Genomic DNA, 24,329 nt, shown 5'->3' with positions numbered 1-24,329 from the left:
GTACGCAAACAGCTTTGACATTTGTCAAAGGGTCGCATACACTGCGCTTCTGAGTTGTTAGCGCCACCCAGTTGATTGTGCAAAGGCCACTTGACGAGCGAATCGCTGCAATGCCTGCTCTTTGAATTTTTCACACTGCCAGGACGCAGGACTTCACATTGCACAACTCTGTATAAAGCCAGTGGAGAACTCTGGCAGCTCGTCAGCCGGCTTATCATTTAAATGGCTACTGCTACCATTTTTATCCCTCAAAGCCGGAGTGAAGTTGGCTTTAAAGGCAATCGGTAAGCGTCCTATTTCGTGGCTTAGTTCCTGGAAAATTGTTGCTGCTAATGGCTGTGTCTTATCGAATATTTGCGCAACTAATGCTGACCAGGAATCCGGTTTGCTTTGTTGAACACCAAGTTATGAAGGTTCGATGAGAGGATTAGGCATTTAATCCTGTGGAATGGGCTGAGGGGATACCCTGGATTTCACACCGCATTTTTAAAAAGGTTGGCTTAAAAGAAGTTTGCTCCGAAAGAAGGCCGACAGTTTAAAGGACGGCAAAGTCAACAGTTTTTAAAACCGCAATTGGGGAGGTGGAAGGAAAATTCGTTCGTGAATGAAAGTGAATGGAGGCCATAAAAAGGCCAAAAGAAGTCGCCCGGAGAGTATCAATAAAGGCCGTGTAAGCCGCCAGCCAGAGCAAACGAAGGCGAAAGGTCAATGTAAAAAGTGGCAGGGCACAATAAAAGGAAACAGTTCGCCGACGCCACCAAAAAAAGAGAAATATATAAATACCGCAAAAATGGGGAAAACTGAAGAAAAGCTGAAGGCGCAAAAGCCAACGATGCGTGCACATAAAACAGCAACGTCAATACGCACAAATATACATTGTAGATTGCTTGTAAATATATATTTATAACTATAAAGTGGGTGGATTGGTACCGAATGTTGCGACCTAATGATGCCCCTTACTTTCTAATCTCAGTAATCTCCAACTTAACGTTCCTTTATTATATAAGCCGTAAGTCTTCAGATTTCACATTCTAACATATTTCATAATGTAGTTAAAGTTAAATTAAATTAAAGACTTTTCGCTCCAAGTTCAAACTACCCTATAAATGAAGTGGAGCCCACTGGGTATTTGTAATTTTTGAGACAGCTCGTAAAAGTTGGTGGGTAAACTCAAAAGTATCCGGAAGGATATCGCGAGCGCGGCTGGGAATTTGAATACAAACGCAACGCGTCACTCGTAAACTTAAAGCTATTTATTTAATTTTTTTAAAGCCAGCAATTTAAGTTAAGAGCGACGTAGAAAAACCGCCAGAAGCGCCGCAGTCGAGGGAATTGAGAGAGACAAAAGAAGACATTGTTTTTCCCGGGAATCAATTACATCCTCAGTGCGCCCAAGGAACTCATCCCCATTTCCCATTTCTTCGTCCTTTTCACTTCTGCGCCTCTCTATCGAGTCGTACTGGCTGCAAGCGATTTTTTTGATTAGCTTCCGCCCACACAGAATTCTGGCGCGGATGTGGAAGCCAACATTCCGAGGGGCACTAGTGCATGGCGGGCAGCAAAAGGAGCAGCAGCAGGTAATAAAATAATAAAATAATAAAATTCTGTTTTGATTTTTGCCTTCCTTCCCCCGGATTCCCTTGAACATTGCTTCAAGTGTACGATGACGTACACGTGCCCAAAATAAGCAACAGCTTGCTAACAGCATTTGGATGGCCAAACACGAGGCAGCGGGTATATTGAACTTAACGAGATGGATGGCCACCAAATCGCTTTTGTTAGAAAATAACATAAAATTTTAAATTCGATTTAAAACAAGAATGCTACAGTCGAGTTTCACGATTATGTGATACCCGTTACTAAGATAAAAGGAGTATTTATATAATATATATACTTCATAGGGCAGGAAACGCTCCCTTCCACCAGTCACAAGTCTAGGGTATAATTATGTTCCAAAGTGGTTTATTAAAAAATTTCTAAATAGACGAAATAAACAATATTTTAAACACGTGAATAAAGGGTATTTGCCAGCTTGCATGTAAAATGTTACGTTACGTTTTTCGTTTGTACTTTTCGATGATTCGCGTGTTATGGCAACCAGTCGGTGAAAAAAGCAAGAAGCACATCAAACAGCATACATGGCCTCAGCTCCTGGCGTCAGCGAATCCAATGCGATGCCTCTCCATGTCGAACTCCGTATAGTATTTGCCCAAAAATACATCCCCCAGAATCCAGAGCGGTCCACTGGGCGATGGCAGGTCCACGGCAATGAACGCCGAGGAGCAGATCCTTCGATCCTGGTAGATATCCTGAAAGACGTACTCGTGAGACTCCAGGAAAAATGTACGCCCACCCAAGGTAAAGGTTATTCTGGGTAGGGCCGGAACGCTGTCGCAAGCAACCAGAAACTGTCCAAAGGAGGAGGGAGTTCCCCCAATGGATTCATTGATGAGTATAGCCTGGTCGTAGGGCAATGCCAGGAAAGAGGTGCCCGTGTCGATAATCACTTCACATCCCTGCTGACATAGCTCGAGATTCCGGATAACTGCCGAATCCATTTTCACCTGCCAATAGGCACGATGGCTGACCTGGACATACGTAAAGTTGCCGGTGTAGTAATGCGGATTGGATCCGCCAAAGAAGATGGCTCCACCATCCTTCTCGCCATGTCTGCTGAGGTAAACACTGAATATGGGTTTCGTGAGCAGTCCCTGCTCCATCATCGCATAGAATGGTGGCTTGATGCGCTGCATGGAGATGCTGTGATAGGCCAATCCAAAGATGCCGTCGAATTTGGCTGCCAGGAAGATGGGCCCCGGCATTTCGGTGGCCTCGGCAAAGGTCTGATCCCGAATCTCCAGACCAGCCACACGAACGGTGTCGGTGGAAAGGAAGCCGGACAGACTGCCACTGCCATAGTGGATGGCAAAGCGGTCTCCCCTCGCCTGGTGACTTTTCGACCGCTTGGCAAAGTAGCGATTGTGCACCCGACAGGCCACCATTGTGGACGCACACGTGGCGGATGGCACCCAGAGATTCGAGGAACCCGTATCGAATATCACCTTGAATGTCTGCGGCGGCGTCCCAATGGTGATGGGGCCAAAGTACTGGGCGTCCAGATAATTGCTCAGCGGTGTGCTCTTCACCGCCGAGCTCCAATCGCCACGGAAATGGCTGACCTCCTCGGCGTACTTCAAACGCAGCCGGTCCATCCGGATGCCCAACTTCTCGAAGCGATGACGAGCGGAGGGGAAGCGGCGCAGGGGAACGCGGTACAGCTGCAGCTTGCAACTGACCGGATGTTGGAACTGTACCGGAAGTATGAAGAGCACCGGAAGCAGCGAAACGAGCAGCCACATAATGCTATCAAAAGCAGTCGATAACCAAGTAATGTTGAAAACCAGGCAAGTGACTGTTTCAATAAAATATCAAAGCAAAAAGGACAGGCAACTTGCCGCTTTCTTTGTTGTGTATTAAATTGTGTTTAAATATTTCAATTCAATATGCCAAGGTTCCGATTACAGATATGAAGTACATTCCTGAAGGATAAGACATACGGTTACCCTTGGAGAAAAACCTTTGCAGGAGCTCCACTTTATAAATATAAATGATAAATCTAAAGATTGTTGCAAAACAGAAAAGCACTTTAAAGACAATCGAAATATAACTGAATGGTTTGCTTCTTTAAAATATGTTTAATTTTTCTGGCAAAAAACTCGATATACCCAATTCATTGAAATAACCGCCCGGCAGCATAAAAATTTCCATGAAATGTAATTGGAAATGTGAAACGTCTGTGTGGCAGCAGTTTGGAATCGAGCTGTGATCGAATGTGTTGCTGTTGCTGCTGGAAAAGAGGACGAGGAAAACCTTTTCAATGCAATGTGAAAAGCGTCTGTAGGTGTTGAGTATAAGTTGAATCGATGTGTGTACTCGACTGAAAAAAAAATATAAGTGTGTGCACCGTTGACAGGGTCTTCTAATTGTACTTGCTGCCATTCTGGTGGAGCTGTTTGATTGCACTTTCATTTGTGCACTGCCATTTGCGTAAATGTGTGCTCAATTGCTTGGATACGGAATGTCTATCAAAATGTTCATATCGTTTATTGAAGTTGTTTAAGAGCAAACTGCAAGGGCCCATCATAGGTCTTGATGATCCCCAATTAAAGTGTCAGGATAATGCGACAATAGCAAAAACCTTAAGCAAAGAAGGACACAAATCCCGAAAAACCTCTTCGCACGACCTTCTCGTCCTGAAAGCCAGCTGTCAATGGCAGGCCACACCTGTGCTAATGGGCCGGGGAATATGACAATTCCCGGGGCTCCGGCTCCTTGGCATTATTACTTTCAGCAGAAAGTCCACTGGGGGGCTTGGCGGTACACTTAATTAGTGCATTTTCCTCGCCGACCGAGGCTTTTGACCTGGCCTAAAAAGGATTGGCAGAAGTACAAGTGTGAGCTCGCACCGTTTAATTGAAGGCGAATTTCTGGGCCCTGGGCAAATAACATTATCGGGTGAATTCAAATTACATTATGTGCCATTAGGCAAAGCAGGCCCTCATTGAATTAGGCAAACACAATTAAAGTTAAGGGACACGGCAAAGTTTGCGCTTGTGAATCCGGGTAGCTGTCAGAAAAATCCGTCAGTGGGACAGAGTTAAAGTCAAAAGTCATGTCGGTGACAGGAAGTCCTTGAAAAGCTGTCACCGAGTGTCAGGAGTCAAAAGAAAACTTGTGTGTGGCAACACTTGTTGATTTTTGCGAAAAGAAACGAAAAGTTTGTCGGTTTCCTTATTTTTCGGACTTTTTCTTTTTTATTTTTGGCTCCGTCGACCTGTGTCCACCGCAAGGCAAAAAGGTAAACTCTGTCTCAAATTGGAAGCGGAAAGCGGAAATTGCAGGCAGCACATTTTGTATTCTTTGATGCTTATAAATTAGGTTTGAACGGAAGAGCGGAAAAACCCAAGCGAAAAGAGAGGAAAACTGCTCCCTGCTGGATAATATGAAAGAGATAGAGTTCCTCGAATGTACATGGAATGGCAGGAAAACCCGAAACCCACAGCTGGTCAAAAGTTTTCGCCAAGAACTTTGGGCCAAGACGATGATTCAGGGCATGTGGTCCAGGCCAAGTCTCTTCCACATGCCGAAAAAACCAATTATAACGTAAAACTTTGACTCAGATCTCTACATATATATTTGAGACTACATGAAAAAAGGGTCTGGCTCTTTAAATGGCCGACTAAGAACGACCAAAAAATATTTATATATGCGGCATGCTGACTTGTTGCCGTTCTAAATTATTTATGGGCCAATTAGTGGGGTCGAAACAAGCCAAAAAACGGGGTAACTCGCGAGTTGGGTATCCAGTTTATTGATTTGTTTTGAATTTCGCACAGACAGCCACAGAAACAGAAACTTCAGTGCCCTAACCCTAACCGAGTTTTTGGCCCAGAGCGGAGAAATATAAATAAGGACTCGGCGAGTCCTGTTTTGTGTGCACTAGAACTCGTATCCTTTGGCATGCATTTCTGTGCTGCAAATGTCAATGGAGCTGCTGAAATATGGAAATAAATTGCCAATGCCACGGGAATCCGAATAGTGAGGGGAAAATTGAAAACTTTATGCCACCGGAGGTGTTACACTTCTGAAGAATTACGGTCTGAAAGGATAATGCTGTGCAATTTATGAACGACAGTGTGATGTATAAGGCCAAGGGGTAAATGTCCTTTAGCCTTGCTCTTAACCCATTAGCACGGTGATTTTCACACTTTAACTTTGCGGTCGTTAGCGAGAAAATTAAGCCGTTTTAAAGCCGGTTAAATAGCTTTGCCAGCGGCATTGATTGATATCCTGCGCTGCTGTGGAAGCAATCAATTAAGCGAACAACGATGTCAAACACTTTGCACTCAATTTTGATTGATTTTCCCGGCAATAAAATGCTGTTAATAAAAGAGCGCGGGTTTTATCGCAATCTGCATCGGTAATTAGCTAGCCATAGAACTTCTTATACATATAGAAATGTCTATATGCTCTTCATTGCAATTGTAGGTGACAGCCACCTACTCAACCTTCCTGGCAGCTGCTGTTTCAATTCGATTTGCATAAAGAATGTTACCCAGTTGCATTGACAGCAAGTGGAAATTGTTTTGAAGCCATCATCAGCATGAGAATTGAGTTTTTTTTTTTTATTTACTTTATTTTTTAAGGCATACGGGGAAGTCTTGGAGTCCCTTTGCGTCCTTCTTATCTATTAATTCAGCCCATAATTTTACTACAATTACATAAAAATCACATATAACAAATAGGATTTAAGATAAGTGTCAGCTTCTGCTTCAGAATGTGTATGAATTGAGTAAGTTTTCGACATTCCACTTGACAGCTTAAAGTTCCGTTGCCACTCGCGGCTTCAAAGTTCAAAATTTTCCCCAGCGAAAACAATGATGCAATTGCTTAAGCCGACAAGAGCAAATATTTAATTAGCCGATGTCCTCGCGGAGAACTACTAAGCAGATGAGAGAGGGGGCCGCACATCCTGCGGCCAAATTGTTCGGCAGCCACAGGCATTCGAGCGTAAAAGGCACGTCGGATGTAATACACTTTATGGCCAAGGACTTTGGGGGAATCCCCGCCGCCAGCGAGGCGCTAAGTTTGCCCCTCCCTATTCATAATACGTCCACACATAATTAAGGAGATTTGGCCGCAAAGGCAGAATCAACACATAAATCACATTCGTCCTGAATGAATGCTCATCTTGTTCTAAGGACGAGCGGTTTTAATTAGAGACGAAAGCTGTGTTAGCAGAGCATTTTTTTTTTTGGTGGAAAGTGTCATAATTACTAGGGATTTATTCAGTCCTGTCTGCGCTGAATGGGCCTTCTATTTATATTATTCATTTTAGTTTCTATGTGTAAGTGTTTTCTTGAGATACCCCAAGTTGAGATACATTTTTCGCTGTATAATCGATAGATTACCAATTCTGTACCTATAGGTGGGCCAATTCACCTGAAACCTTTGCTTTTTCTGTTATTTACCAGCTGCTTCTCCATATTTAAATACTCTTCTACGCTCGCCTGCCCTTTGACCGGATGCCAACTTGTTAATGTCTGAGTTTCTGCGCCGCAGCCCAAATGACCCCACCTCCTGAGCGTTGGGGATGGCGTTAATTAAAGCAGCTGCCGAACCCTTTGAAAAAGATTTCATTTCATGTATAGTGGGCCGCCTAAGCGACTTATAATTGAGTTCCGTTTCTCGCGCTGCTGAAGTTGCCATTTTATACCATTTTATGCGCACAATTTGGTTAATTAAAATGCTACAATTGCGTTGGCATTTTTGTGGCGCCCCATTTGACTGCCTGCCATTTCCGCTTCTTATCTGAGTCCTTCAGGTACGAATGGCAAGAGTCCTTGTCGCCGGTTGGCAAGCACAAGGATCTTCAAGGCGACGGCTGCACACGACGCATATGTTGACGGAAGTTCAAAAGCTGAGGGGGGGCATTGAAGTTGGGGACCTGCCACACATTGATGTGATTGTATTTACGCCCTTGCCACACTTTAAACACAAGTTTCACAAGGAGTTTGCTTTCGAGTGGTTTGGTTTTTGTTGCACTCGATTTTCTTGAACTTTTATTAAAGTGCCACTTTGGGCATTTCAATTAGGCTAAGCACGGAAACATGGCTACCACAATCGCCACTTCCGGCGGATGTATAAAACCACGTAGTGTGCGAAAAGCGAAATAACAAAAGAAATCTCAGAATATCAAATGAAGAGAAGAACAAGCGTTTCGTGCATATTTCGAGCATATTAAAAATTTATTTTTATTTTATTCTTTTATTTCGGCATGCATATCTGCAAACGGACCAGCAGTTGAAGTGGAATATTTACATTTGTATTCGGCTCGGTATTCTCTTTTTTGTCTGGACTTTGCTTTTATCTTCACTACGCTTTGGCATTTGTATACCCTGTAAAGCGGGGTAATTCCGTGTTTATTGAAAACGAAAGGGTTTCTTTATGATTTAGGTAAAAAAACAAACGATAAGTCAAGTCGTTGTATTATTACTCTAAATAAAATTTACTAAATGTATCCTATTCAATGGGTATCAGAAATGTCTAATATATAATAGCAATAGTCAAAGCTTCTAGTTTTTTCTGTGCTTGCATGGCCGCTTTTCATGCAACATTTATGAGCAGCATTTTGGGGCACAACTGCCAGTAGTTTCTGTGAATTTTGAGAACGCCGAAATGTGCGCAGCGTATATTCAGCATAACATTTCCAGGGAAAGCCGTCTGAAACGCTAAGTGCAGATGCCATTTAGATGCTAAGTTGGCCAAATCGTGACCTTTAAGCGGACTATGGGGATGAGGCAATCCTTTTTTCCCAACTCGTGTCAATTAACTCATTAAACTTCCCACCGTTTTGGGGAGCGTCGGACCCAATTAGCTTTCAATTATACCGTCTATGGGCTGCTTTTTCATAATCAAGCAAAATTTCAATTAATTAAAATGTAACCGAGCTAAGTTGGAGGTGTGAGAAAGAGCCTTTATTATGTAGGACTCTATTACACATTAAAGTTTTATGGAATATCAGTGAGGAGGATAAGCCGCCAACATATTTTCTCTATCCTGTCAGCTTCATAAAATGTTGGTTTTGATGATGGAAACTTTTGCCCATGAAACTTTTTGTTCGCAGATTATCGTGAAAGAGTTTTGAGTTCCGTTTCGCTGTATTGTTGGCTTGCCAAACTGTTGCACACTTTTAGGAAGTTGCGAAGAGCGGAACATGTGTTTGCCATGTCAACTTTTGCCATATTTGTAGCCATAACAGCTACACATCTCCGAGGATGGTATTTTAGGAATTTTTTCGAGTACATCAAAGCCGATAAAGAAAATCCCCCAAACAATGGAAGCTTACCAAAAGAAAACGGCAGTGATAATCCCCCAGAGAAAAACGCCGATCGAGTACACCGAAGTAAATAGACCATTTATTTAGATGCTAGAATTTCTTGTTTATACAGAGAATTAATCCATTTGCACATTGAGTTACATTCAACAGCTACACTTGGAGTTCATAACATGGAGTGGGTTGTGTTGTTAATGGGGCTCGCAGCTGCTCACATATACGACATCTAACAGTTTAAAACGATTGACCTAACTTATGTTGCTCGCTTGCTCCGCTTGGTACTTGGTTTCGTCCTTTCATCGCACTCCAGCCTTTAATATGTAGTACTAGCTAACTAATCGCACTCGCAGATCTGCGACACGGAAGTGGAAAGTTCAATGAAAGTTCAGTCTCTTAAGATGCACTTGCTAGGGATTTGTCTACACCGAGTTCTCCTCGAGTCCTTGCTGGAATTCGAGAATGATTATTGGATGGCTGAGAAGAAGTCAGTACTGGTTCTCACCCTCATCAGGGGACTAATGGCCCGGGGCATTACGCTCAGAGTGCTGCCGGAACTCATGGCATTTGCCGCCAAAGTGGGCATCGTGTGCAGGGCATTGTTGGAGCCCCGGTGGAGCGAAAGTGGGGCATGCTGACCCACCAGCGTGGTGGTGGTGGCCGAACTCACGCACGACTCCCGCTTGCCACGCCCATAGTAGCTGGTCAAAGGTCTGCAACGGAGTGGATGTCAAGATATCCCGTCACTTCTTAGCCACGATTGCCACATAACTTACCGCATGCTCTCGGCTCGAGGGGAACCACCGCCTTTGGAGAAGCTTTTCGTCGTATAACTGCCAAGTTTAAGAAGAATTGCACAGGAAAAGTTAGTGTACAATAGTGAAAATATTTTTAATGACTGCAATTCCTAGTAGCAATCTAGCAATGCCACACTTTATGATAGGTTTAACATTAAAGCCATTTGAGATGATATATGTGCAACTCAGTTGTTTTCAGTTTTCTCTTCTCGAGTAGTGTATTTATTTTTAAGTGTACTTACAAGCAGACTTAAAAGTTTTGACTACTTACCGTCGGTTCTGGTTCAGCTGGATGGTGCGCGTGTCCCGCCACGTGGAAATGTGGTGTCTCAGTGCATTTCGCACCTCCGAGTTGAGGAAACAGTAGAACAGCGACACCGAGAATCCCTGCAGCACACACACAAACAGTCTCTTACAAAAAAAAAAGCGGCTAAAAGGATTGCGCCAAACGAAACCCACCTGAGTGCTGAGTAATACCGCTCGCAGGACTGCAAACATGTGTCCCATTAGACCGGATTCCGAGGGACCAGCCAGCACCACCAGGTAGGTGATGCCAAAAAGTGGGATTAGCACCAGCAGTGCCTTAGCAGCTTTCCTATACTGACGAGTCTCCACTGTATTGGCCGAGCGCAGCTTTGTGATTAGAACCTAAAAGAGAAGCAACCCGATAATCGGGCTCAGTATTTTCGGGAATTTACAGTCGGAAAAAAGATTGGTGGCTAAATTCTTTTAAAGGCTTTAAAGTGTTTTAAGTGAATTATAACAAGAAAATAATCTTAATGCGAGCTATTAAAACAAATAATCTATGGTAACTTGTTTAATCTGCTCTAAAGATTTTGGTTTAAGTGTCTATATTTTTTCTGTGTAAATTCCATACGCACCCACATGATGCGCAGCAGAAAGGTGAGATTGATTATTAGCACCGCACAGACAGGTCCCTGGTATATCCAATCCACATGGGTCTCCTGCATCCAGGGGCAGTTGATTTCGTACTGTCGGATGGGAAACAAAAGGAAGACTACTCTCCAGGGGTCTCTTCAAATCCCAAAATAGACATACCTTTTCGGGGGTGCTGTAGGTGACCGTCAGACTCTTGGCCACAGCCCAGGTGACAACAAACAAGGCCGGGCCACCTGCCAGCAGGAGGAAGACTTAATTGGCTGGCACACAATCGGGCATTCACACTTACCCCAGCCTATGGAGGCGTAGATATTAAAGCGCAAATTGTCCCCGGAGAAGGTCTTGACCACCAGCATGTACAGGTACAAGCCCTCGACCAGCATCCAAAAGAAGTTGGTCAGGGTGAAGAAGTGGAACAGGGTGATCAGAGCAATGCAGCTGCCCACTCCACTTCGGATGGAGATCTGTAGATTAAGTGGTAGCCATTAGTCTCAAGCTGTCAGCGGCTGTTTATAGTTTCCTTTCACTTTGGACTAGCTCCCCTTTCAGGCTCAAGTATGATTTAATAAGCCAGCAATTGCAATTATCTGGCAGTCATAATGCTCACCTGGACGGATAACAAGAGTATCCAGAACAAAGCCGACATGATGTACGTGAAGAACAAGTTGGCGTGGATGGTGTTGCGCAGGCAACGCAGCTCCCTGGTGAACAAAGACAAGTACAAAGGACGGGGGGTAAATCGGGGGTTAGGCAAAAATAAATGCCATGCCCAGGGTATCGGGGTCACCAGGGAGGGGTGCACACTCACTTGAAGTAGGCGAAAACAATCAGCGCCAGCGAGAGCGATACCAGGCTGAGGGTGTATCCAATGTAGTAGATAATGGTGGGCAGCTCCACGATGACCTCGAACTCCGGCACGGATTCGGGGGCGGGCAGGTGGGCGCAGGCATCGTAGTTGGTGTACTTCTCCCAAGTTCCATTGGCGTGGCAGAACCTCGTTGCATTCTCTGGTCAAATACAAAAACGCACGCAGCGGAAAATGCAAACAGTTTTTAAATAGACTAGTCCCATACACTTGGATCTATATTGGGAAGGTGCCTTCTCTGTCTGGACACCGACTTAAAAAATTCCAATTTAAATTCATAACCAACTATGAAGTTAAAAGTTTTTTTTAAGCTCAGTTTAAAAATAGGCCGGAGATTAAAGCGTAAGGTCAAAGGGGACTGGTACTCACTGCTGCTATCGTAGTGAATTCCCTGCAGCTCGTCCATGCACTGGAGCACCGCCAGTGTACCGCGAGCTGTCCTCGGCCAGCACAGGATCGAGTCGAACTGGGTGAGGCAGTGGCCACTATCGTTGCCATAGGTGGAGGCCTCGATGTGCTCCTGCACCAGGCACTGCAGCTCCACGCTCTCGCCGATGCCGTCTAGGTTGTGCAGATCCAGGAGCGGATCACTCCCGCTGGCGTTCACCGAATCGATGTGGTTGTGGTCACTCATTCTACAACATCCTGGCACTTAGCATCTCTGGTACTGAAATAAGTCAGTTTAAAGTTATGGCAAAAGCTGTAAAATACTTGAAGCGGAGGGAAAATGTTTGTGGTGCTTGGAAAATGTAACTTTAAAATATTTTAGAATCATTATAGAGCTTTTATACACTTTATTTAAGAACGTTTCTTTCTTTTCTGAAAAATGGTATGCTTCTTTCTTAAATCGGAAATAAAATATTATTATTCGACTGATACGAAAATATAGCTGACATTTCCTGACCATTTCCCTTCGAATTGACAACGTTCATAATACTCCCCAGCAGAATGCGTTCAATCAGAAAGTTATAATTTCCTCAATTGTTAGGGGATTCCCCGGCGGTTGGTTGGCTGAAACTAAGCTGTCGGGCAAAGTTCAATTGGCAACCCTTCTGCCCGCTCCACCGCAGCCAGTGGCATTTCGCCTGTGTGCGTTAATTGCATTGGCCATGTTTCACCGACTACGGGCCACGCCCACATCGAACCGGGCTTAAAGGACCATCAACTCGGCGGAAAGTATGCTTTAAGTCGAAGACCATTTCTAGGGAAAACAGGGTGGCTAGAGATAAGTAAATGCACGGGCCCAGTGCCATAAAAATTCATTAGTTTTGCCATCAAAGGCGGACAGAAGCGTCAGCAAATCAGAGGAGCGGCAGGCAGCCTTTCATACTGATATGTGCCCATAAAAAGCACGTCAAAGGACCCAAGTTTTGGGGTGATGGTGATAGAAATTAGAAAAGCTAACTTCCGGCCAAAGATTGTGGCCTTTGTGGCCTGGTTCGGGCTGGTTCTGCCTCAGACACGAAATCTCGCATTTATGTTCTGATAATAAATGGCATAAATGATGCATCGTTACATTAATGCACAACATAAAACGGGGCGGCAAGTAAGACACACACACGCACAAACAATATATATTAAAAATGTAGATGGGCCTGTTTGTACAGTGAGCTAGAAAAGTTCTCTGCGCGCTCTAAAATTTAAGCGGAAGTGGTTTTCACTTTCCGCTTAACAGTGAAACAAATTAGGCAAACAAGCCAGCCTTAATTCCAAGGAGCAGCCATAAGCCAAGGCAGGAATTTAAATCCACTTGGACTGAAAATGGTTATCTCTTAAGTGCTGACCAACCCGAACCAATTACTTTCTGTGGAATTTCCGATTTGCTCGGACGGCACATTCCCCAGGCGATTGTCTAATTGGCACAGGAATTTCTAACCACAAGCGATGAAATATTAAACCCGGAGGGAAATTGAAAATTCCGCCCCAAGGCTTGGGTGCTCCACTTCTGGCTGCCACTGTGTGCTCGGCTTCGTATTTTTCTTTCCATTGTTGCTCCTGTTTGTTTTTCTCGTAAATTAACGCAATGCATGATGTACATAAAACAAAGGCTGGCTGATTATTACTGCACGGCACATGCCTGCACGTCCTTTCCGGAGTTTGCCAAGGTCCTGGGACCTGGTTCATTAGCCGCTCGCTTACTTATAACACATACGCCCCGTTGCCTTCATTTTCCAGCTTCGCACGCTCACAGCCACGCAGATGAGTTAAGACAGCAATATACGCGCCGCAAATTTAAGTTGAAAAGTATATTATGTGGAAAAAGGGAAAGAACAGCGAACGACCGCCTCTAATTACCTCATAAATAACGTCGCACGAAATTAGCAGGCCTAAATTATGGCCATAAATGCTAATTGCATATTTGATTTCAATTAATTCAGCTGACAGGCGCCCAAAAACCCAAGAAGGACACATTTCAAATCAGCGTGCGAATGCAAATACGTTCTGACAGCTCGCTTGGACAAATCTCATTTATGGCTAGCCAATTTGACGAATGTCCGCCCGCCGGGGAAACTGGCAAAACAAATTCAGCTTGGCCGAATCATCGCCGGCATAAAAAGGACATTACCACAAATACATACATAGACGGAGGCCTAAGAAATGGTTGGTCCTGGACGGAGACCAACGGACAAATCGCACATCGTCCTTTCTGCTCCTCTGCCTCCTCTTTGCACATGCTATTATAGAAGATTGTATCTAATCTCGTACGATTGCACACAATGGATTTGCCAACGGCGACACAACAAAAAAATAGGGGATTGTGTGGAGGGAGTTTGCTTGTGGGTCCTTTACTTTTTTCTCGCCCATGTGAGAGGTTCTGCAATTTCCTGCTGCTATAATGCTTATAAATGTTCGCCCGCAATCGCCGGGGATTTCTTTAGGGGATTGAGAACATAATAACAGTGCGAATAGTGGCAAGCGTTCGCATTTTCCACTTATCCAACAAAATATGCAGACTAAAAATTAAATTCCAGTTTTTTCCAGTCCTCGAAGAGGGTTTTTTTCTACGCCCTTATATGTTTACCTTTGCAAAAATTCCGACATTGCGCGGGACACCGGGGAAAAGTGCTATTTTCGGTTCTCATTAATGTAGCTCATTAAATTTTATATGCATAAGCTGCCAGCTGCAAACAAAAAATGTAAGCATTTAAAATGTATAAGCGTGCCACACAAGAGACCAGCAGCACATTACGTATACGCAGCATGGACAAAAGCCAGCTTGGAAAGCCAGCACGCAGGCATAAGCGTATAGAAAGTTTGTAATTAAATTGCTCATTTAAGCGTGGAAACAATGAATTCGATCGGGAATACTGCGGGAAGTGTTCTGAGGAAATATGTAATATTCAGCGTGTAGTCCGGAGAAAATATATTACTAATTTTATTCATCCGCCTTGGGCGCTTAAATTTTATTGTTCGGACTTTTGTGGACTCTCCTCGGAGGCCGATAAGGAAAAGCCAGTCTAGACAAGCCAACATCATAATTTGCAGGCACGCACTGCCATTTCCATTTCCGCCTGAGCCTGAGCCCGATCTGCTGGCCACTTTCCATGCTTAAGTCAGCACATATCCTTTGGCAGGAGGATGGAATGGGATGGGATGGAATGGGATGGGGCTGACACTCCAGCGATTGCCAACAAGTGTTGCGTTTTATTGTCTGGCCTTTAACAGCTCTCCTTTGCCATCCGGCCATTGTGTGTGCGGCACGTGCAGGCGCCTGCATTTGGAGCTACGTGAGGGATCTCCACTCCTGCGGATAGTCCGAGCATAAAACCATAAAAATCCGCCGCAAAAAAGAAACGAACCTGGCCACCAAATCTGTTATTTATTGGCCCAATAAAAATTTGGTTTAATGCATTACAAGTGGCCGAAATGCCACGGAGATTGCCGGAGATTTACTCGACTTGCAAAGGGAAGTCCTTAAGGCCATGGCAACAAGTCCTTCCTGGTTAGCAGTTAGTTTATTAGAGTGGTCAAGTGCATGGAGTTGGGGGGCATTTCTGATTTCGGGCTGGAATTTTCCCAATCGATACTGCAAACACGCAAAACAATGCCTCTGCTGCCCCCTAATAGCCATACTCTCGGCTCTTTCAGCCGCAGAGTTTTCGCTTTAGTAACCGATAGCATTGTTTTCAGCAGCTGAGCGTGTGTATGCACTGGCATTTGAATTAACCACAATTTGTTTCTGCATCCCAACCGCCCTGAAAACGCTTACCTTCTTCTCCTAGCCAAGTTTCTAACCGCAGAATGAGATTCCTTGCGCCACTCGCACTCACAATTTACGTTGGAATTCTTGGGATTACTTGCGTTTAGCACTCGCACTAGGGACCGCAAAAGCGCCAGGAGGCGGGTCCTTTGTCCTTTCGACCACTTACTTGACCCGTCCTAAATGCGTTTAACGCCTTCTAAGCTGCGAAATGATTATGTTAAAGCGGTTTTTGCTGGTGCGGGTGTTTTTGCTAGTTGCCTTGGTTATTGACACACGCCCATTTACGTGGGCAAAACTTTATTGTGTTCACATTTATATGCGGGATTATTTGTTATAGCGACCCTTGAACTTTTTCAAAGCACTCTCAAAGCCATCGACTTGCTAAGTTATTCGGCATTAATGCGGCACTTATTTGTTATTTCTTTTGCTTTTGCTAATTAAAATTTTCCTTTTTCCCTTGTCACATTATTTAAAAATTAGTTTCCACTTTAACGGCTCTGAAGAGGACAATAGGTTTCCGCAAATTTTGAAATTCCGAAACGAACCGCACTCGTTCACATCCCGCTGATAACTGAAGGGATACCCGAAGGATGTGTCTTAACAAGGCTCGCCTTCTTACCAAAAGGCGCCAATTTTGGGTTCCACAATGTGAAAAGCTCGCAAAGCTGCATTCCACAAGCTGTTGAAAGAGCTTTCCACCGGGCAACAGGTGGAACATCCTGGCGGGAGGATGGGTAAAAGGACCCCCCCAAACAGAAACCGATTCGATTGCAGTTCTAATGCCTGAAAATCTGCCTATTTGATTTATGCAAATATGTGCCGAAGTCTCATGTTTGCCCAGCATTTCGCTGGCTGTTTGTTTAGGGCATGCGGCAAAAGGGATACCCCGGACTCAACAGGATTCGGCAGGATTCGTCAGGATATTGATGTGAAACTCCTTGCAGGCCGTCTTTGAAGTCGCAGCCTGATTTAATTGTGAGTTTCGGAGCCCGTTGAAAACACCTCTCACGTGGGCCTAATCAAATTAAACTGAAGTGGCAGCGCCTCGGGTCTGACAGTTATTGAAATATCAATATGGTTAGGCCCCGGGAAAATGGTTTCCCGGAAAATGTGCGGAATTAAATTGTAGAAAAAACAAGGGCAACATTTTTATTCACAGGCATCTTTTCTCCTGCCTGGCAAATTTTTTATCACAATGATAAACATTTAGACGGATGTCCTGGCTGCTTGGAATGCGTGCGACACATGAGGGTTGCTCTGTGGATTTTTGGGCACAAGGATATGGGCGAGGTGGTGGTGCGATATCCCCAACCAAACCGTTTGATTTTCAAACAAATGCTAATGTCAACTGCCACTCAGAGGCATTTAAATTCCAATTTAAAAATGCTTTCTCTCGATGCCAAAAGCAAAGACATGTTCGTTGTCCTGTTTCGAGTCCATCCACTCGTTCTTTCTCTCTCTCACTCTCCGATTCTCCGATTCTCTGACCCGTTTCTCCAGTTAAAGCGTTCGTCCTGTCTCATGCATATTTAATGTCACACGCATTTCAGTGTATTTTTTCCGGGCAATTTTCTCTTTTTTTAATGTTTTTCACATCTTTGCACATGAAAGTTTTTTAATTCACTTCAGCTTTGTTGCAAGCATTGTTTCGATATTCAATAGAAAATGAGTTTTCGATGCACATGCGATGCTTGAGGAAATGGGAAAAACTGAAATCAATCAGAGTGTGAAACTGGGATAAGCTAGTTTTAATTCATTCGGATTATGCACTTGCCTCGCTTCCATTTAAATAATGTACTGCCGTAGCATTTAAGCCTGCCTTAAGCACAAAGGAACTGCGATGAAATCGTTTTATGCCCGAAATGCCATCAGCTTAGTGGTTAGGAACATAAGGAGCAAATCACTGAGCAGAAGACACAACGAGCACACAAAAGCGAAAATCGCAAACACACACATACACTGGAGAAAAAAAGTAACATTTCAGTATGAAGATATTTATTGTCAACTGATAGCTTATATAGATTGCTTTATACATCGAGATTTGAGTAGATTTTATTGTTATGTATATAGATTGCTTTATATATCGAGATTAGAGTAGATTTTATTGTTATATTTACAGCTGAGAAAGCATCTGATAAAGATATTTGTTATCAACTGATAGCTTATTGCATTATATATCGAGATTTGCGTAGATTTTATTGTTATATAGACAGCTGAGAAAGCATCTGATAAAGATATTTGTTATCAACTGATAGCTTATTGCTTTATATATCGAGATTTGCGAAGATTTTATTGTTATATAGACAGCTGGGAAAGCATCTGATAAAGATATTTGTTATGAACTGATAGCTTATTGATTTATACATCGAGATTTGCGTAGATTTTATTGTTATATAGACAGCTGAGAAAGCATCTTACTGGTCTCCTCAATATCGTTGATTCTCTTGTTGATTCTGGTAATCTTATTCATAATACTCTTGTCTCTGGGACTTTTTTTCAGCGCCTTCAAGTAGCACAAACGTGATGGATAGTATTTACCCAAGTGGCTTAGGGCACGACCATGCTGACAGAGCGCCAAAGCCGAAGGATTATTGATGGTCAGGAGACGAAGGTCCTTCATCACATGGCAGACGCACCTATACCGCCTCATCTTGTTAAGGCAGATCATCAAGGTTTCGAAAAGGGCGATCAGCATCCCTTTTTTACGTCTCTTCTGTTCGAGACTGGTCATTTTGCAATTTTTCAAGCAGCTTATCGCTTTCTCAAAGGCGCTTTTTGCACAATAATATTGCATACGCCTCATGCATAACTTTCCTGCCTGGAGCAAGGTATGTGCCTTACGATATGTGAGGAAAACTATGTCGTGCTGCTCATGGGAGTTTAGTGATTGGTCGTTGTCATCCTCACAGAGAAGGGCATGGGCCGAGAGCCTAATGTACTCCTGTGCCTTAAAAGCGTCTTTCTTGTAGGGGCGCATTGTGCGATATTAGTATTTCCTATCCCTCAAACTGTCAATATCTTACTATGCATTTAGTTTGGATCAATTTGTACTTACTTATTTAACACCCAAGAGCAAAGTGGTTTCTGACTCAATGCTAGTAGAGATATACAAATGTCACACTTTCTGAACGGACAGTAAGTTCCAGGCTTACTTTTCGCAGTGTAAGCATACATGACAGCTTGTGAGGTTGGTAGGAGCACTCAACAATTACTTAGCACCTCGGTGTCAAGGGGGTCTCGTCTTTCAGCATTCTCATTAATTACACGCCGCACTAATTAGGCTGTAACGGAATAGCGAAAGGATTACCCGGAGTATCACCTGGTTGCCGGTCCTATGATTTACTCTGCTTTAGCCCGCTCTAATCTGCCATCCGTAATGCTTTCGCCAAATTTACGGCTATACTTCTGGTATTTCCCCAGTTGTCTTGTCACGCACGAGCGCTGTTCAAACAAAATCGAGTGGAATCGAGTCCAGTCATCACAGTCAGTCAACCTTTGTGGCTCCCCAGCCTTCGGCAGACCCATTGAACCAACAAACAATGGCAGACGACCCGACTTCATTACAAGCCCATTAAAAGCGGGCCAAAATTTGGCTATATAAAGCGACCGGCGGAGTGGTAGAAAAATTTTATTTATTTCACGGCACCACAGTGAATCACAACACTATAAATATGCATAAATATACCATTTGTTTTGGTTTTTTACTAATTATTCTGGAATGTTCGTTGGCGGCATTTAACTGCTCAGCACCGCCGAATTTCAATAACTTTGTAAGAGGAATTATTCGCAGAAGAGTGCATGTAATATAAACTCAATCTTGTAGGACATCAACACTTGCTGTCGCACTCCGGAATTGGATATGGGTGATGTGCCCCAGAAGTGCCACAAATATGTGAGTGGCTTAAAGTCGGCGAACTCCAAGTATCCCAGCAATGCTCATCTGGTAAATATTTGCAACTGAGTAAAGGGATAACATACTTTTAACTTCCGTATCCAAAACAGTGCTATCCTGATTGCATTTACCGCGAGACGGGCGCCATGGTCAATGGAAAGATTAAAGTGGACAGAGTTAAGCAGTACTTGGAAGAGCACGTTCATCGGCGGGATCAGGAAATTGTTTCTCACATAGTGCACTCCTTCGAGTCCTGTCTGTCCAACGGTGCGTATGCGTGATGCCATTGACATTGCAGATTACATTAAGCCTATTTTCTTTCAGTTAAAGGTCACATGAAGTCATTGAACATTGAGTCCTACAAGGTGCTGCCCCATGGCTGTTCCCCCTTTGCCGGAATCATATACAGCTGTGTGAATGCCGAGACTTTTCTCAATTGCCCCCCGCAAATGTGGAAAAACGAGAGACCCTGTAATTTGGCCAAGCAATTCGCCGAGCAGTGCAATCCCCTGCCCCATGTTCCGTTGCCCAGCAGCTGATGCTCCATTTAGATTGATTTATCCAATGTAAACAACACACATTTAAAGTAAAAGTTTCGTCCATTAAGTTTAATCTGTCGCTAGCCTTTTGAATGGCATTCATATCCGACCTCGATTTGTTGACCATTAGCCAGCAAATTGACCATGACAACCGAGTGCGAGTACTTTTCGTCTACGTTTTATTGGGCTTTATGATCATACAAAGTTCGATTCGACAACAGTTGTCAACTAAGCTGCAATGAACCAGTTAACCTTTGTAAGCTGCCTTTTGTTCTGGTCCGGGTCCCAGGCTGCCTTCCAGGACTTTGTGATTGGACCTGAAGTAATATAATCCTTGGTACTGCTTCTTGATTACAATAAAAACACATACGTACTTGTAGTCCTATGAAGGTGGTAACGATGTCGCCCCGTTTGGTCAAGAATTTTCGGATGAGGTGGGTGAGGATATAATGGTGTCATTCCAGGATGTACAGCATGATGGAATAGTGGATACCAATTTACTGATGAAAGCTCTAGTGCAGCATGCGAATCGTTTGGGCATGAGCCTGGATGAACTTGGTGAGCAATAGTACTTTGGATGGTAGTGCAGTTTTAAGAATGTATGTATTTTACAGCTAGCTTAAATATGCAGTCAGAAGATGAGGAATCTATGAACCAACTTGGGTGTTCAGCTGGGCAAGACGTCTTCGGATACCCAGAAAAGCCCACTTGGCGGGATGTACTCTTTAACTAAGCCAAATAAATTCCATCACTCAGTGATCAAAGCATCTGAATATGTGTGATTTATTTAAGTTTAATAGTCCCATCTATTATAAGTCATCGCAGCGAATGTTGTATTCCCTGGCCTCATTGCAGGTGGGACTCTTGCTCCAGACGCTATCCGGGCAATTACGGTAGACATATCGATGGGCACACAGGCCATACATTATGGCCATCGAGCCACATTTTCCGGTGATGGGAACACGGCGGCGTTTCAGGGACTTAATGAGTACATTCTCCTGATTACCACAGCTTCTGAAGCCATCCACATACACCTGCACAAATTCATCAGAGTCCAAAATGGTTTTCATCATCTTTTCGATATTTTCCATGACCAAATGGGTGCCATTCAATGCATTCGCCGCTTGAAAGATGCACTCAAAGCTGCACTATGAAAGGATCAGGTTAGTGAAACGTAGATTCTTAGGCAGAGTCAGTTGACTTACAGGTGATATGTGGGCTCCATTGACCAAATACTGACTGCACTTGGAGTTGAAACTCGAAAAGTCCAGATTAGGCAGCTTGCAACAGTTTTTCAAGGCCTAGATGGTATAAACTATAATTATCCTAAGTCTCCTAAAAATAGGCCATACCCACTGTTACATCCGGCCTTTGAGAGCAAATGGGATCGGCAGCCCGAAAAGCTGGTATAAATATTAGAACCCAAGTCAGCAGTTGAAGCATTTCGAATTACTTCTGCTGTACTACCATAACCCGATATTTATATATATATATAAACCCTAAACCGGATATCCAAACGACTTTCAGTGCGGCCCATTTACTTAACGCTTCCCATCAAACAAATACAATGTTCATTTATTATTTTATTATATGCCTTTAAAGGCGATGACTAGAACCACGTGTTGATTTCGAACAGTTCATGTTTTGCAATCGTGCCATTTCGCAAGATTCAGTGCCGGACCAGCTGGATGATGGACAGTGGTTAAAGACATATTTCTGTGCACAGATTCCATAGAAAAGTGCGAATGGAGAGCACTGTTCTGTTTTTCTCTGGGGCCGTGGCCTCCTATTGCTAATCATCTCTTGCACAGCATCCGAACAGCTCATGAAACCATTTAAATAGGCTTCCTCAAAGTCCTGATTACCGAAAAGCTTCTCCAGCATGAGTCGGGCATTGTCAGGATGAATAGCTCCGTCCACAACTGTGTTGGTCTCATTGAAAATGCATTCATACAGACACTATAAAATAGAACTTACTAAATGCCAAACCGTATAGGGATTAGCTCTGACTTACGGGTGAAATTCTGGGAGCACCAACTGGCATGTATTTACCACACTGGCTTTTGAACTGGTCAAACCGAAATGTGGGATAGGCACAGCAATCCTTGACAATCTGAAAGAATAGGTTGTAACCCATATATCAATCGAACATTAAGGATGATTCTTTGAAGCCTTACATTAAAATCCTGTCTACGAGTACAGTCCACATCGATTGGATTACTCCCAGCCATCGCCAGCAATGAGCAGATCAGCAGGGCTATATGCCGGGCCATTATTTTAGTCAGTCTGAGCTTCGTCTGGCACCGTCGGCTTACTTTATAACTCCAGTGACGATCCACTAATTAATCGAGCACAGCAAAAACACATTTCAAGCGACGGTCTCGTGAGCGAAAATGTGCAGTCATCGTGATGGACTTATGGCGGGTCAAAGTCCAACCAAATGTCCGATTGGGGGCTCGGCTTAAGCCAGACAATTGCAATTAGACAAGCTTATCGGCTTAAATGCAATCATTTTAACCAGACCAACAAATCTAGGTAATCCCTAATTACTGATCCGATATGAACTTAGACACCATCAGTGTCAGAAAACTGGCCAAGAGCAGATGGGGTCCTTCTGTATCTACATGGCCACACCCGTTACCCGTTAGCTCCTCATCCTTTCCCTTAAGTGCATTCGTCTTTTCGTCCAGTTTCTTTGTGCAACTTGAAAGCAAATTTTGCAGACTATTGCACTTCGGATCCTCTATCCAGTTCTCACGGGGACAGTTGGCAGTTAGGTATACCATGGTACACTGAGCATGGAGCATGGCATATGGCAAACAAGTGGAGGAAGCCATGCCCATCTTATCCGCCACCTGGTTGGAGTAGAGCAGCAGAAAGTCGGCGTGTCTGGAGCCCAGAGCTTCGCAAGTCTCGTGAGCTGCCTTCAAGGCGGTTCCGTATTTATCATAACCATTCAAGGGGCTGTAGAGGCTGGTGATCATCATGTATAGCTCTGGTTTCTTGATCTTGTTATCCTGATCAAGGAGGTCCCAGTGCCTATACAGACATTCATAGCGGCACTGCGAAAAGATTCTCATTCAGCTCATTAACAGGTATCCACTAGAGTTACTCACAGGACCATAGTCATCCCAAAATGATGTGCAATTGCTGCCAACGAACGGAAACTTATCAAGAAAGGACTTGCCACAACAGTAGACCAACTTTTGTGTGTTTAGAAGCTCTGTACATTTCTGCAATCCTCCCACATCATTGGCTGCAGTATAAACCAGCAAGGGAAGCCACAAGAAACCCAGTAGATGCAGCAGCGAAGACATTTTGAAATTGCCTCCTATAAAGCAGGACAAGAATTAAACGTAAAATTTTGGAAAAATTTCTTTTTTGGCAGCCAGATGAAGTAATTTTCAAAGCACAGCACTCATAGCTTTAGTGGGTTAATGTGCGGGAATAGTTGATCTTTTCATGTCATCTCTTCGATAGCCGCACGCAAGCATATTTATTCGCAATGAATTTGGATCATTCGGCGGTGGAAGCTTTAGTTATGCGGACCGGGCGTATACTTGTTGCCTTGATTTTTCTAGGATTAATAGTTCCCTTTCGGGCTGCAAAGTGCAAGGCAGCGCCCAAATCTGTACAAGTAAGAGTTATATATTTTGTATAATTATATATCTCTCGATGCAAAATGCTTTATCTACAGAATGTACACGTTTGTTGCTCAGCACCCCTGCCAAACTGGGGCGTTTTCAACAGAGAGTGTCATAAATCCGCCATTCAGGCAAGTGTAAGTATTAATAGGATATCTAAAAGCCAAGTTAATTTAGCAAACTTTCATATCAAGTGCCGTTTAGATTGCATCTTCAATGCCAGTTCGGTTCTGCAGGGAAATCGATTGATCCAAGCAAAAGTTCGACCCATGTTGGAACGCGCCTTTTCCAGCGAACCCACCATCGATGTATATGAGTCCAACTTTGCCAGATGTTCGTCGGTGGTCAGGACCAAGTACCAGGATCTATCTCCGCTGAGTCGTCAAAGCGACGCCTGTGACAGACACGCCCTCTTCTACAGCCTTTGTGCGTATGCTCGCTTGATTTTCACCTGTCCGGAGAAAATGTGGCAAAGAAATAACAGGATGTGCCAGGAGGCCAAGGCCTATGCGAAAAAATGTCCTTGGCCAGCGCTAAAAATGTTTATGAGGAACACATAAAAGAGATGTTAATACAAATGATATTTAGGGAGATT

At 43.7% G+C, this 24,329-nt stretch overlaps 8 protein-coding genes across 11 annotated transcripts; 3 read left to right on the top strand and 5 right to left on the bottom strand.

Moving 5' to 3' along the window:
* Positions 1 to 1,939: 1,939 nt before the first annotated feature.
* LOC6734479 (lysosomal aspartic protease) lies at positions 1,940 to 3,486 on the bottom strand. The gene has a single exon (XM_016168095.3). The coding sequence runs from the start codon at positions 3,357 to 3,359 to the stop codon at positions 2,145 to 2,147; it is 1,215 nt and encodes a 404-aa protein (XP_016027606.1). The 5' UTR covers positions 3,360 to 3,486; the 3' UTR covers positions 1,940 to 2,144.
* Positions 3,487 to 8,956: 5,470 nt separating this feature from the next.
* LOC6734478 (diuretic hormone receptor) lies at positions 8,957 to 16,240 on the bottom strand. The gene is made up of 12 exons (XM_016168094.2): positions 15,666 to 16,240; positions 11,825 to 12,122; positions 11,399 to 11,597; positions 11,198 to 11,291; positions 10,880 to 11,054; positions 10,750 to 10,823; positions 10,572 to 10,682; positions 10,150 to 10,338; positions 9,962 to 10,077; positions 9,670 to 9,726; positions 9,399 to 9,606; positions 8,957 to 9,342 (listed from the first exon to the last, which is right to left on the bottom strand). The coding sequence occupies exons 2-12, from the start codon at positions 12,087 to 12,089 to the stop codon at positions 9,316 to 9,318; spliced, it is 1,515 nt and encodes a 504-aa protein (XP_016027605.1). The 5' UTR covers positions 12,090 to 12,122; positions 15,666 to 16,240; the 3' UTR covers positions 8,957 to 9,315.
* A 1,500-nt stretch (positions 16,241 to 17,740) lies between these two features.
* Positions 17,741 to 18,854, bottom strand: LOC6734477 (inactive peptidyl-prolyl cis-trans isomerase shutdown). 3 transcript variants are annotated; one of them, XM_016168090.3, is made up of 2 exons: positions 18,715 to 18,854; positions 17,741 to 18,655 (listed from the first exon to the last, which is right to left on the bottom strand). In XM_016168090.3, exon 2 carries the CDS (start codon positions 18,634 to 18,636, stop codon positions 18,049 to 18,051), a length of 588 nt encoding a protein of 195 aa, XP_016027601.1. In that variant the 5' UTR covers positions 18,637 to 18,655; positions 18,715 to 18,854; the 3' UTR covers positions 17,741 to 18,048. The 3 variants fall into 3 exon arrangements, with proteins under 3 accessions (XP_016027601.1, XP_016027602.1, XP_016027603.1); XM_016168091.3 differs by having other exon boundaries at positions 17,741 to 18,667; positions 18,715 to 18,838; XM_016168092.3 differs by having other exon boundaries at positions 17,741 to 18,661; positions 18,715 to 18,813.
* A 41-nt stretch (positions 18,855 to 18,895) lies between these two features.
* LOC6734476 lies at positions 18,896 to 20,090 on the top strand. Its single transcript, XM_002081459.4, has 4 exons — positions 18,896 to 19,429; positions 19,483 to 19,602; positions 19,662 to 19,818; positions 19,876 to 20,090. The coding sequence occupies exons 1-4, from the start codon at positions 19,331 to 19,333 to the stop codon at positions 20,088 to 20,090; spliced, it is 591 nt and encodes a 196-aa protein (XP_002081495.1). The 5' UTR covers positions 18,896 to 19,330.
* Positions 20,091 to 20,305: 215 nt separating this feature from the next.
* On the top strand, positions 20,306 to 20,824 carry LOC6734475. The gene is made up of 3 exons (XM_016182012.3): positions 20,306 to 20,412; positions 20,471 to 20,648; positions 20,705 to 20,824. The coding sequence occupies exons 1-3, from the start codon at positions 20,329 to 20,331 to the stop codon at positions 20,821 to 20,823; spliced, it is 381 nt and encodes a 126-aa protein (XP_016027600.1). The 5' UTR covers positions 20,306 to 20,328; the 3' UTR covers position 20,824.
* An 847-nt stretch (positions 20,825 to 21,671) lies between these two features.
* LOC6734473 lies at positions 21,672 to 22,363 on the bottom strand. Its single transcript, XM_016168089.3, has 3 exons — positions 22,268 to 22,363; positions 22,105 to 22,203; positions 21,672 to 22,049 (listed from the first exon to the last, which is right to left on the bottom strand). Exons 1-3 carry the CDS (start codon positions 22,361 to 22,363, stop codon positions 21,687 to 21,689), a joined length of 558 nt encoding a protein of 185 aa, XP_016027598.1. The 3' UTR covers positions 21,672 to 21,686.
* Positions 22,364 to 22,377: 14 nt separating this feature from the next.
* On the bottom strand, positions 22,378 to 23,526 carry LOC6734472. The gene is made up of 2 exons (XM_016168088.3): positions 23,207 to 23,526; positions 22,378 to 23,152 (listed from the first exon to the last, which is right to left on the bottom strand). Exons 1-2 carry the CDS (start codon positions 23,405 to 23,407, stop codon positions 22,637 to 22,639), a joined length of 717 nt encoding a protein of 238 aa, XP_016027599.1. The 5' UTR covers positions 23,408 to 23,526; the 3' UTR covers positions 22,378 to 22,636.
* Positions 23,524 to 24,322, top strand: LOC6734471. Of its 2 annotated transcripts, XM_002081454.4 has the most exons (3): positions 23,524 to 23,727; positions 23,788 to 23,871; positions 23,929 to 24,322. In XM_002081454.4, exons 1-3 carry the CDS (start codon positions 23,596 to 23,598, stop codon positions 24,292 to 24,294), a joined length of 582 nt encoding a protein of 193 aa, XP_002081490.2. In that variant the 5' UTR covers positions 23,524 to 23,595; the 3' UTR covers positions 24,295 to 24,322. The 2 variants fall into 2 exon arrangements, with proteins under 2 accessions (XP_002081490.2, XP_016027597.1); XM_016182013.3 differs by having other exon boundaries at positions 23,788 to 24,322.
* Positions 24,323 to 24,329: the final 7 nt, after the last annotated feature.

This window comes from Drosophila simulans, chromosome 2R (genome assembly GCF_016746395.2).
Source record: "Drosophila simulans strain w501 chromosome 2R, Prin_Dsim_3.1, whole genome shotgun sequence".
In the NCBI taxonomy this organism is placed as follows: Eukaryota; Metazoa; Arthropoda; class Insecta; order Diptera; family Drosophilidae; genus Drosophila; species Drosophila simulans.
This window is presented reverse-complemented; position numbering and strand designations above follow the sequence as displayed.

Bases quoted from the DNA above. Each gene is read 5' to 3' on its own strand.
- LOC6734479 (XM_016168095.3), bottom strand. From the start codon at position 3,359: ATGTGGCTGCTCGTTTCGCTGCTTCCGGTGCTCTTCATACTTCCGGTA.
- LOC6734478 (XM_016168094.2), bottom strand. From the start codon at position 12,089: ATGAGTGACCACAACCACATCGATTCGGTGAACGCCAGCGGGAGTGAT. The intron at 11,598-11,824 runs GTGAGTACCAGT...GTATTTGACCAG, and splicing joins AATTCACTACGATAGCAGCA to AGAATGCAACGAGGTTCTGC. The intron at 10,339-10,571 runs GTGCGTATGGAA...CTTCTCTTTTAG, and splicing joins TTCTGCTGCGCATCATGTGG to GTTCTAATCACAAAGCTGCG.
- LOC6734477 (XM_016168090.3), bottom strand. From the start codon at position 18,636: ATGCGCCCCTACAAGAAAGACGCTTTTAAGGCACAGGAGTACATTAGG.
- LOC6734476 (XM_002081459.4), top strand. From the start codon at position 19,331: ATGCATAAATATACCATTTGTTTTGGTTTTTTACTAATTATTCTGGAA. The intron at 19,430-19,482 runs GTAAGAGGAATT...TCAATCTTGTAG, and splicing joins CGCCGAATTTCAATAACTTT to GACATCAACACTTGCTGTCG. The intron at 19,603-19,661 runs GTAAATATTTGC...TATCCAAAACAG, and splicing joins ATCCCAGCAATGCTCATCTG to TGCTATCCTGATTGCATTTA.
- LOC6734475 (XM_016182012.3), top strand. From the start codon at position 20,329: ATGAACCAGTTAACCTTTGTAAGCTGCCTTTTGTTCTGGTCCGGGTCC. The intron at 20,413-20,470 runs GTAATATAATCC...ACGTACTTGTAG, and splicing joins ACTTTGTGATTGGACCTGAA to TCCTATGAAGGTGGTAACGA. The intron at 20,649-20,704 runs GTGAGCAATAGT...TGTATTTTACAG, and splicing joins CATGAGCCTGGATGAACTTG to CTAGCTTAAATATGCAGTCA.
- LOC6734473 (XM_016168089.3), bottom strand. From the start codon at position 22,363: ATGGCCCGGCATATAGCCCTGCTGATCTGCTCATTGCTGGCGATGGCT. The intron at 22,204-22,267 runs GTAAGGCTTCAA...CTATTCTTTCAG, and splicing joins CTCGTAGACAGGATTTTAAT to ATTGTCAAGGATTGCTGTGC. The intron at 22,050-22,104 runs GTAAGTCAGAGC...TCTATTTTATAG, and splicing joins GTGCTCCCAGAATTTCACCC to TGTCTGTATGAATGCATTTT.
- LOC6734472 (XM_016168088.3), bottom strand. From the start codon at position 23,407: ATGTCTTCGCTGCTGCATCTACTGGGTTTCTTGTGGCTTCCCTTGCTG. The intron at 23,153-23,206 runs GTGAGTAACTCT...ATCTTTTCGCAG, and splicing joins TTTGGGATGACTATGGTCCT to TGCCGCTATGAATGTCTGTA.
- LOC6734471 (XM_016182013.3), top strand. From the start codon at position 23,596: ATGAATTTGGATCATTCGGCGGTGGAAGCTTTAGTTATGCGGACCGGG. The intron at 23,728-23,787 runs GTAAGAGTTATA...CTTTATCTACAG, and splicing joins CAGCGCCCAAATCTGTACAA to AATGTACACGTTTGTTGCTC.